The sequence below is a fragment of the Callospermophilus lateralis genome, chromosome 12 (assembly GCF_048772815.1).
Source record: "Callospermophilus lateralis isolate mCalLat2 chromosome 12, mCalLat2.hap1, whole genome shotgun sequence".
In the NCBI taxonomy this organism is placed as follows: domain Eukaryota; kingdom Metazoa; phylum Chordata; class Mammalia; order Rodentia; family Sciuridae; genus Callospermophilus; species Callospermophilus lateralis.
In genome coordinates, this window is record NC_135316.1 from 31,065,769 (window position 1) to 31,077,781 (window position 12,013).

The 12,013-nt window shown below is 36.6% G+C and overlaps 1 protein-coding gene across 1 annotated transcript in view; it reads right to left on the bottom strand.

The window, feature by feature from the left end:
* LOC143411831 (phospholipid-transporting ATPase IB-like) overlaps positions 1-10,915 on the bottom strand; it is a 178,694-nt gene extending 167,779 nt beyond the window's left edge. Inside the window, exons 1-3 of the mRNA XM_076872702.2 lie at positions 10,754-10,915; positions 5,841-5,939; positions 4,604-4,649 (exon numbers count right to left, since the gene is read on the bottom strand). Coding sequence (XP_076728817.2) covers positions 4,604-4,649; positions 5,841-5,939; positions 10,754-10,915 — 307 coding nt within the window. The remainder of the gene's footprint in view (positions 1-4,603; positions 4,650-5,840; positions 5,940-10,753) is intronic.
* Positions 10,916-12,013: the final 1,098 nt, after the last annotated feature.

The following is a 12,013-nucleotide window of genomic DNA, read 5'->3' on the forward strand; positions in this document are numbered from 1 at the left end:
TGTATCCAGCAAAATTAAGCTTTAGATTTGAAGATGAAATAAAAACCTTTCATGATAAACAAAAGTTAAAAGAAATTATAGCTAAAAAACTGACACTACAAAACATCTTTGGAAAAATATTCCATGAAGAAGAAATAAAAAACAACAATGAAAATTAGCCGAAGGAGGTAGTACACTAAAGGAAAACTAATCAAAGAAGAAAACCAAGTCAAGTTAAATAACAAAAATTAACAAATATGGCTAGGAATACAAACTATGTCTCAATAGTAACCCTGAATGTTAATGCTTAAACTCACCAATCAAAATATATAGGCTAGCAGATTGGATTAAAAAAAAAGATCCAACAATATGCTGCCTCCAGGAGACTCATCTGATAGGAAAAGACATACACAGACTGAAGGTGAAAGGTTGGGAAAAACCATACCACTCACATGGATCGTGGAAGAAAGCATGGGTTTCCATCCTCATATCAAATAAAGTAGACATCAAGCCAAAGTTAAATCAAAAGGGATAAAGATAGAAATTACATACTGCTCAAGAGAACCATACACCAACAAGACATAACAATCATAAATACATATGCCCCAAACAATGGTGCAGCTATGTTTATCAAATAAATTCTTCTCAAGTTCAAGAGTCAAATTGATCACAACACAATAATCTTGAGTGATTTTAAATACCTCTGTCACCACTGGATAGATCTTCCAAACAAAAGTTGAATAAAGAAACTATAGAACTCAATAATACAATCAATAACTTAGACTTAACTGACATATATAGAATATTTCAATCTGCATCAAATGAATATAATTTCTTCTCAGCAGCACATGGATCCTTCTCTAAAATAGACCATATACTATGCCACAAAGGAACTCTTAACAAATATAAAAAAGTAGAGATACAAGCATGCATTTTATCAGATCATAATGGAAAAAAATTGGAAATTAACAACAAAATAAATAATAAAAATTACTCCAACACCTGGAGACTAAACAATATGCCACAGAATGAAAAATGGATTGCACAAGACATCAAAGGGGAGATTAAAAAATTCTTAGAGGTAAATGAGAACATAGACACCACATATCAAAATCTCTGGGAAGCAGTTCTAAGAGAAAAGTTCATTGCATGGAGTTTATTCTTTAAAAGAAGAAAAAGTCAACAAATAAATGACCTCACACTACATCTCAAAGCCCTAGAAAAAGAAGAACAAATCAGCAGCAAAAGCAGTAGAAGGCAAGAAATAATTAAAATTAGAGATGAAATCAAAACAAAAGAAACAATTGAAAAAAATTGACAAAACAAAAAGTTGGTTCTTTGAAAAAATAAATAAAATTGACAGACCCTGAGCTATGCTAACAAAGAGAAGGAGAGAGAGAACTCAAATTATCAGCATATGTGATGAAAAGGTAATATCATAACAGACACTACAGAAATACAGAGGGTAATTAAAAATTATTTTGAAAACTTATGCGCCAATAAAATAGAAGATATTGAAGACATGGATAAATTTCTTAAGTCATGCAACTTTCCCAGATTGAATTAGGATGATATACACAATTTAAACAGAAAAATATCATGTGATGAAATAGAAGACACCATCAGAAGCCTACCAACAAAGAAAAGCCCAGGAATGGATGGATACACAGCAGAGTTCTACAAGACCTTTAAAGAAAAACTAATACCAATACTCTTCAATTTATTTCAGGAAATAGAAAAAGAGGCAGTGCTTCCAATATCACCATGATTCCCAAACAAGGCAGACACATCAAAGAAAGAAAACTTTAGAACAATGTCTCTAATGAATAGATGCAAAAATTCTCAATAAAATTCTGGCAAATCAAATACAAAAACATATCAAAAAGATAGTGCATCACGATCAAGTGAGATTCATCCCAGGGACGCAAGGTTGGTTCAACATAAGGAAATCAATAAACGTAATTCATCACATCAATAGACTTAAAGATAAGAATCATATGATCATCCCAATAGATGCAGAAAGAGCATTTGAGAAAATACGGTACCGCTTAGTGTTCAAAACACTAGAAAAACTAGGGATAACAGGAACATATCTCAACATTGTAAACATTATCTATGCTAAGCCCCGGGCCAACATCATTCTAAATGGAGAAAAATTGAAAGCATTCCCTATAAAAACTAGAACAAGACAGGAATTCCCTCTTTCACCACTTCTATTTAACATAGTTCTTGAAACATTGGCCAGAGCAATTAGACAGATGAAAGAGATTAAAGTGATACACATAGAAAAAGAAGAACTGAAATTAGCACTATTTGCTGATGATATGATTCTATACCTAGAAGACCCCCAAAAATTCCACCAGTAAACTTCTAGAACTAGTAAATGAACTCAATGAATTCAGCAAAGTAGCAGGATATAAAATCAACACCATAAGTCAAAGGCATTTTTCTGTATCAGCGACAAATCCTCAGAAAGGGAAATGAGGAAAACTGTCCCATTTACAATAGCCTTATAAAATAAAATACTTGGAATCAACTTAATGAAAGAGTTGAAAGATCTGTACAATGAAAACTACAGAACCCTAAAAAAAGAAATCAAAAAAAGACCTTAAAAGATGGAAAGATCTACCTTGCTCTTGGATAGGACAAATTAATATTATCAACATGACCATACTACCAAAAGCACTGTACAGATTTAATGCATTTTCAATCAAAATCCTATGGCATTCCTCACATAAATAAAAAAAAGCAGTCATGAAATTCATCTGGAAAAATAAAAGACCCAGAATAGCTAAAGCAATCCTTAGCAGGAAGAGTGAACAGGCGGCATCACTATACCAGACGTCAAAGTATACTACAGAGCAATAGTAACAAAAAACAGCATTGTATTGGCACCAAAACAGACTGGTAGACCAACGGTACAGAATAGAGGACACAGAGACTAACCCACAAAATTAGAATTATCTTATTTTGGACAAAGGTGCCAAAAACATGCACTGGAGAAAAGATAGCCTCTTCAATAAATGATGCTGGGAAAACTGGAAATTCATATGCAACAAAATGAAATTAAACCCTATCTATCACCATGCACAAAACTCAACGCAAAGTGTATCAAGCATGTAGGAATTAAACCGGAGACTCTCTAATAGAGGAAAAAGTAGGCCCTAATCTTCATCATGTGGGTTTGGGCCCCAACTTCCTTAATAAAACTCCTATAGCACAAGAACTAAAACCAAGAATCAATAAATGGGATGGACTCAAACTAAAAAGTTTTTTCTCAGCAAAAGAAACAATCTGTGAGGTGAACAGAGAGCCCACATCCTGGGAGCAAATTTATACCCCTCACACATCAGATAGATCAGATAGAGCACTAATCTCTAGGGTATATAAAGAACTCAAAAAGCTAAGCATCAAAAAAACAATAACCCAATCAATAATTGAGCCAAGGACCTGAACAAATACTTCTCAGAAAAGGATATACAATCAATCAACAAATATATGAAAAAATGCTCATCGTCTCTAGCAATCAAAGAATTGCAATCAAAACTACTCTAAGATATCATCTCATTACAGTCAGAATAGCAGCTATTATGAAAACAAACAACAATAGTGTTGGCGAGGATGTGGACGAAAAGGCATACTCATACATTGCTGGTGGGACTGCAAATTGGTGCAGCCAATATGGAAAGCAGTATGGAGATTCCTTGGAAAACTGGGAATGGAACCATCATTTGACCCAGCTATCCCTCTCCTTGGTCTATACACAAAGGACTTAAAAACAACATACTACAGGGACACAGCCACATCAATGTTTAAAGCAGTACAATTCACAATAGCTAAACTGTGGAACCAACCTAGATACCCTTAATTAGATGAATGGATTAAAAAATGTTGCATATATACACAATGGAATATTACTCAGCAATAAAAGAGAATAAAATCATGGCATTTGCAGGTAAATGGATGGAGTTGGAGAAGATAATTCTAAGGGAAGTTAGCCAATTCCACCCCCCCAAAAAAAAAAACCAAAAAACAAATGGCGAATGTTTTCTCTGATATAAGGAGGCTAACTCATAGTGGGGTAGGGAGGGGGACCATGGGAGGAATAGATGAATTCTAGATAGGGCAGAAGTGAGAGAGGGAAAAGGAGGGGGCAGGGATTTAGCAATGATGGTGGAATGTGATGGACATCATTATCCAAAGTACATGTATGAAGACATGAGAGAGAGAGAGAGAGAGAGAGAGAGAGAGAGAGAGAGAGAGAAACAAGCAGAATTCACAGAATCTAGATTAGCAGGGTGACTTAACAAGGTCTCCAGAGATTCAGGAGAATATCTGGTGTATTTCTAGTCTAAAAACCAGCAGACTTGAGACCAGGAAGAACCAACCTTTCAGTTTCAATGTAAAGGCAGGAAAAAGCTGATGTTCTGTTTTAAAGTCAATCAGATAGAAAGAATTCCCTCTTACTCAAGAGATGGTCAACCTTTTGGTTTTATTCAGGTCTGCAGCCCACTCTTATTATGGAGAGCAGTATTCTTTATTCATTCTACCTTATGAAAGATTAACCTCATTAACATTCTGTAATCCAATCAAGTTAACACATGAAAGTAACAATCACACTTACCTGAAGTGGTCTTTGAGTTAACTACTTTGTCTGCCATATACCGTTTCTGTTATGGGGAAAAAATTGTTACATGTAAAGTTCAAAATGAAAAATGCAACTCATAGTGAAGACATGGTAGTTTTAAGAAAGAATAAAGGCAGCTAACCTAATTGTAAAATCTTCTTTGGCTGTAATTGATTTCAATTTCATTTTGCCCTTTCATGATTCCCTAAGCTGTGATGTGGCCAACGGAAGGGAGTATATCAAAGTGGTTAAGTATATGGACAACCCATATCTGCCTCTCGCTGATGCAGCAGAACCTGTATGTGCCTCAAGTGAGTACCCCCACACACACACACATACACACACAACACAAACACACAGACATACTCCTCCATGTACCTTGTACAAAGTAAGTACTGCTAGGAATGCTAGCCCATTAATATATAGCTTATAATGACTATATTGGGTTAATCGTAATTTACAATGCTGGATTGTTCCCCCCCCCCCCTCTCTCTCTCTCTCTCTCTCTCTCTCTCTTGACCCAACTTAACCTAGGCCTTCTGATTAAGCATGAACAATTCTTTATATCGAACACCAAGCAAAAGAACCAAAGGACAGATTTTTGCTGATGGCATATCTTCATAGGAGGATAGGAATCAGGCAGAGGCCTGTGAATAATAATGGCCAGTAATTTGGAGAAACAAGCATTATAATTGTAAAAGTAAAAGAAGGAGGCCAGTCAGAGTAAAAAAGCAAGCAGAAAAAACAACATTAAACAATCTACTGTGACAAAGCTAAAGGAGAAATGAAGACTCCGCACAATTCATGCACACATCTCTTTTAGCTGTTTAAGACTTTTGCCTTCAATGGGATTATATCTCCAAAGATACTGTCATAATTCTTCTCATGACAACTCCTAGGTGCTATTAGTTCCTCAAAGGCACAACCAAAAAGTTTATTATCTTAAATTTAAACCCTCAAAATCTTAGTTTACTCTTCACACCAACTGTAGATTTCAAAGAATCACACCAGTTCCAACCAACTGTCTGGAAAGAAGAAGAGAAAGAGGAGAAAGAAGGAAAAGGAGGATGAGGAAGAAGAAATAAAGGGGAAAAGGAGGGGAGGAGGAGAGGAGGAAGAAGAGGAGTGGGAGGGGAAGAGGAAGAGGAGGAAAAAAAGAAGAGGAGCAGCAAAGAATACCTTAAGAGTCAGGGCAGAGTTTTGAGAGCATTTCATTATCTAACAGAAAACTTACATAATCTTCTACAACCTCTTTGATGCCTGAAATTGCAAGAATAACCAGCAAAGGCAAAAGAGTTGTATATTGTCCTATTGGAGAAACACCTGGAATTTGCTGCAAAACAATCAGAATAACATGATTAATTTGATAAATGCTTTCTATATCTTGACCAGTCACATGACCCAGGACATAAATACAGTAGACAAATTTTATAGTTTGGATCCTTCTTCCCCTTCCCCTTTCTTATTCTCCTCCTCCCTCCCCCTCCTCCTCCTCCTCCTCATCTTCCTCCTCCTCCTCCTCCTCTCTTCTCCTCTCCCCTTTTCTTTTTTCTTTTCTTTCTCTCCTCCTCTCTCCTCCATCCTCTCTCCTCTCTCCTCTCCTCTCTCCTCTCTCCTATCTCTCACTCCCTCCTTCCTTCTTGGCATCCATAAGGTGACCAGCCTTCTCAACCACATGCTCCCACTACAATGATGTTCTGCTTTATCTCAGGTCAAAAGCAAGGGAGCCAGCCAAACTTATACTGAAACCTCTGAAATCATGATACAAAATAAATCTTTCTTCCTTTAAGTTAATTTTCTCAGGTATTTTTTGTCACCATGGCAGAAAACTAACACATCATGTTAAATAAAAGGGGAAGGAAGAAAATTCGTAGCATATCAAAACCATCCCTTGAGTGTAACACTATTACCCTATGGAGTCTTCAGAGCAACTGATCAACATCTCAGTCAGTATGTCACTTTCTTCATAGGATAATCCTATGTTTCCAAAGAAATAATTCAAAACCTAAATGTTACCTTAAAATAGCATTTTTCAAAACAGAATCAGATGGTTTGGCTACTTTAACTGAACATTATTTCTGAGGCAGAGGAGAAAAATTTTGAAGGCATGGGAGGGTGACGCTACCTACATACAAATCAATTGCTGTCTGTGCTCCAGGGCTACCCCCACTATTTAAACAATGATAAATAAAGCAGTGAAAACTGAGGGTGTGGTGGTTTTCCAAAGGATGCAGGTAAAGTACTGGGTATAACCCCTTAGCATTCTAGATTTCGACAAGTTCTTAGGCCTGTATGTCCAGGCTTGGGTCTATGTGTGCTCCCTCTTATGCCTTATTATTTCTTTCTTGCTTATCATTTATTTGACATTTAGCAATACAGAATCTATTTTGAACTCCTGAAAGTTCTTATAACAACTTTAAAAGGAATTTGTTTTGGTTTGGATCTGGGGTGCTCCCCAGAAAATGCATGTGTTAAAAACATGATCCCCAATACAGCAAAGTTCAGAAGCAAAGATTTTAGGCAATGATTAGGGTTCTGATCTTATCAGTGCACTAATCCACTTTCTGGATTAATCCAGTGGTAGCTGAGTGGACTACTGAGTGGTAACTATAGACAGGGAGAACATAACTAGAGGAAGTAGGTCACTTAGGGTTTGGCCTTGGACTATGTCTATTCCTGCCATGTATGTGTCTCTCTTTCTCTCTCCACCCCTCCTTCTCTCTCTCTCTCTCCCCCTCCTTCCTTCCAGGCTGTCATGAGCTGAGCAGCTTTCCTCTGCCATGTCTTTGCACCATGATTTTCCACCTCACCTCAGACCCAGAGCAAGAGAGTCAGCTGACCATGGACTAAAACCTCTGAAACCATGAACTCAAAATAAACTTTTCCTCGCCTAAGTTTTTCTTGTCAGGTAATTTGGTCACAGAGATGAAAAGCTGACTAATAAAGTTTGAGCAATAGATGAAGAAAAGAAAGAAATTTTGGATTGCTTGAAGTCTGAGTTAATTTTGCCTTTGAAATATTTCTCGAATCTCTCCCTCTTCTGAGGTTCAGCTCCAAGTGGGGCATTTTGTCTAAGACTTGTTCCCTTAACCTTTTGATAACTTGGCCTTGGCTAATGTTTTTAGTCTTTTCTACTTCATCAATCCTATGTGCCAAAAATCAAATTTTTATTTTTTCTGGAATATTCTATACACTCAGGAAAAATTTAACACTTTCAATTTGTATTTTATTTAATTTTAACAGGTAATGCATTTACATGTTTTACAATTCAAAACAAAATTCTTCACAGTGAAAATTCTACTCTTCTCCTTGTCTCTTTGGTTCCTAATCACTGTGGTTTGAATGTGTGTCACCTAAATGTTCATATGTGAAGACTTCGTCCTCAGAATGGCAGAATTGGGAGATGCTTTAAAAGGTGATGTCAAGTGGGAGGTCCTTAAATCATTAAAGCTTGCCTTAAAAGGTATTATGGGACCACCTTCATCCTCCCCCCCCCCCCTCTCTCCTCCAGTTTGATATGTTGCCACTCTCTCTGATGTTCACTCCCTCCATTCCTATCCATTACCCTCAGCAGAAGCCAAACCAACAGGGCTCACCTTGAACTTTGTACCTCCAAACTGTGAGCTAAGTAAACAGTTTCTCTTCCTTTTTTTAAATTTGTTTTTATTAGTTACACATGACAGTACAATGATCTTGACATATCATACGTTTGAATCAGATGGGATATAATTTCTCATTTTTCTGAGTGTATAGGTTGCAGAATTACATTGGTCATGCAGTCATGTATATACCCACAGCAATAATAATGCCTATTTTCTAAAGTCAGTTGCTTCAGATACTTCACTGTAGTAATGCAAAGTTGACTAATACAGTGATTTTCCTCCTGAAATGCAACCAATGCTTCCAGGTTTTTTGTGTCTTGCTATGTCCTGTGCCCAAAGGCTATAGACTTAACATCAGATTCCTCCTCCTCTAACACTAGGGGTCAAAGTCTGGAAATAGAAAAAAAAACAGAAAATTATGAAGAGATTATTTTGATTGTGGGCTTCATAAGTAAACAGGAATGAACCAGATTATGGAAAACTTTGAATTTAACTCTTTAGAATAGATGCTGTTTAAAATTATTGTTTTGGTTTCCTTTCAATTGTTCCTTTCAAAATATGATAAAATTATTCTATTATAAAGGAGGCATACATGACGAAAGTTGCATCCATGTGTTTTTCAGCCCCAAAATTGAGTTTCAGTGTCTCACTGAATGACTTAAACATTGTAAGATTCTCTTCTTACAGTATTTCAATTTATTGTGTATGGAAACCTTTATTTTAGCTAAATGAGCGTTTACAAGGGTTTTCTTAGATGTCTTAAGAAACTTAGTTTAATAACATGTACAAAAATATTACCTGCAATATGGTAATGAACAAAAAAAATGCATTAGCAGCTTTGCTAAACTGCAGATACAAATATCGAGGGAGAAATGACCACTTGCTGTACTTAGTTGTGCTGTAGGTAAAAAGAAAAAAAAAGTCATTATCAGCAGATATTCTAAACTCTGAAAACATTAATGGAAAACTGAAAAATTGCTTATAAATCAAAAGTAGTTAAACCCAAAATATGTGTATAAAACACTGGCCTTTTCTAAAGGTATTTTGCCTTTCATTTAATGCTATTGTAATTTTTATACATTTATTTATTTATTTTTATATGGATTGAACAGAGGATTGAACAGAGTGCCACATACATACCAGGCAAGCACTCTACCACTGAGCTGTAACCACAGTCCCTATTTTGCCTTTTTTGAGAGTATTCACGGTTACCTGAAAATAATCTCCAAATAAAGGAAGAATGATTTCCCCCATTTTAGGAACTAAGTGCCATTAATATAAGAAATATGGTAAACCAAGGATCAAAAACCAGGGAGTATCATGCTGTCTGAATACATTAAAAGGAAAAGATGAACAGCAATGTTGATTTCACTGATTTATATCAATGATTCATTTATTAACTGTAAAATATTTATTGAGTAATTACTGTGTGTCAGATGCTATTCTGTTTCAGATACATCATGAAAAACATAAATATCCCTGCTTACCTTCTGATGGAGCAAGACAAACAATAACAAATAAACATGCTAAATAAGTTAGAAATAAATACATGCTAAAATGATATGCAAAACTTACTCCATGTATTGTGTATGTATGTGTGTGCATGTGTGTGTATATGCGTGTGTATGTGTGTGTATGTGTGTGTATGTCTGAGTTCAATTTAACGTGTCTTGGGCAGAAGATGCTCTATATTTTCTAATGACCTATAACACTATGACAAAACTCCTAATCAACCTCTATCTTGTAGGAGTAATGAGAGCCATCAGTTTTTCTCCCTTCCTTCTCTAATATTTCATCATTAAAATATACCTAAATCCATTTGCACCAAATGTCTAGGAGATGTCATAGAGAAGATTGTGTATAACAAAAGAAAAGCATCACAAATTAGTTGGGGATAAAATGACTGGTCAGCCAACTGGAAAATTAGGATGGGTCTCTACCTCATTTCTTACACCAAAAGAAAGTCCATCCAGATTAAAGATTTGAAGCTAACATAAAAAGAATTACCTAGGGCTGGTGAGAGTAGGAGGGGAATACTTGAGGAAATGGGAAGTGGCCTATGTTCTGCGTCCTGGCCCAAACCTATTACTTCTCTTGTGATCCTGTATGGCATGTGGAGACCTCCTAAGACATGTGCATACAATAAACTGTTTCCCGAGTCTCTTTTATGTCTCCTCTTATGGCTGCATTTGATTGATCATCTCATGAAACAATGCAGAACATTGATTGCATCAGGACAGAACTACTGTCAAAATAAGACCTATCCATTGAGGCATATTTTTCCTCAGAAAAGAGAATACCTCTTCCTAGGAAGAATCCTACTTCTCTCCAAAGTCCAACAGCTCACACTATGTTTAACTTAAAAAATAAATCCACTATTTTGGTAAAACCAAATATTAATTTGAGACAAAATTAAACAAAATAAGATTAAAGCCCATAGAAGTTGTAATACAAACCAACAAAAACATTTTTGGAAATGAAGAGCTATGAGACCCTCCTCTCTGACCTGCATGGGAGCTCGGGCCTAGGGTAGGCCTGAGCTCACCCCACCACTGGAAGACACCCGCTGGAGCTCAGGCTTGGCCCAGGACCACCTCACTGACCTGCCAGGAATCCAGGGCCCAGGGTAGGCCTGGGTCTGCCCTCCACACACCACCACCTGGGAGCCCAGGTCTAACCCACTTTCATCTTGAGACACTGCAGCCATCCCCATAGTCTTCCCCACATAGTAGCCTCTACCTTGGGATAAAAACAGGACCTAGAAGCAGCTGCATCTTGGAGAAGGCATCCCAAAGTCAGTAAGACCCACCCTTTCAGCTCCATCTCTGAAAGATGTTGCATTCATCTAGTGGCACCTCTACTGCCACCTCCAGTTACCTCCTGCTATTGCTCCTACCACCTATAGTTGCAGTAACATCCTTCCTGGGACATGGGCAGGGTCTAGAAGCCGAACAACAAGGTGAAGTACAGATAATCTGCACAGATACTACAAGATTATAGGGTAGAAACTGTAATACCTCATATCCACACTTCAAGAAAGGAAATCACATAGACAACATGATAAAACAAGGGAGGAATATATATATCATAGTATACAAACCAGTATACTACAATAACAGAACCCATGGATAGAGAAGTTGATGAAATGTCAGAGAAGGAGTTCAGAAGGTTCATAATTAAAATGTATGTGAATTCAAGAATGGCCTAAATGAGCAACTACAGGCAAAAATTGATCAGTCCAACAAAGAGATAAGAGAGCAAATACAGGCAACCATTGATGACACAAACAAATTAGGGAGCAAATACAGGCATCCATTGATCATACCAACAAAGAGCTAAAGGAGCAAATACAGGCAGCAAAAGATTACTCAAGAAAGAGAGATTCTTTAAAAAAAATCAGAAATCCTTGAAATGAAGGAAACAATAAACCAAATTTAAAACTCAACAGAATGCTCACCAACAGACTAGATCACTTGGAAGACAGAACATCAGATAATAAAAACAAAGTATACAATCTGGAAAATAAAGTTGACCACACAGTAAAGATGGTAAGAAACCACGAGCAGAACATCCAAGAATTATGGGATAGCATCGAAAGACCAAATATAAGAGTTATTGGGATAGAGGAAGGCACAGAGCTTCAAACCAAAGGAATGCACAATCTCTTCATTGAGATAATATCAGAAAATTTCCCAAACATGAAGAATGAATTGGAAAATCAAATACAAGAGGCTTACAGGACACCAAATTTACAAAATTACAACAGATCTACTTTAAGGTACATTATGTCTAACATACAGAATAA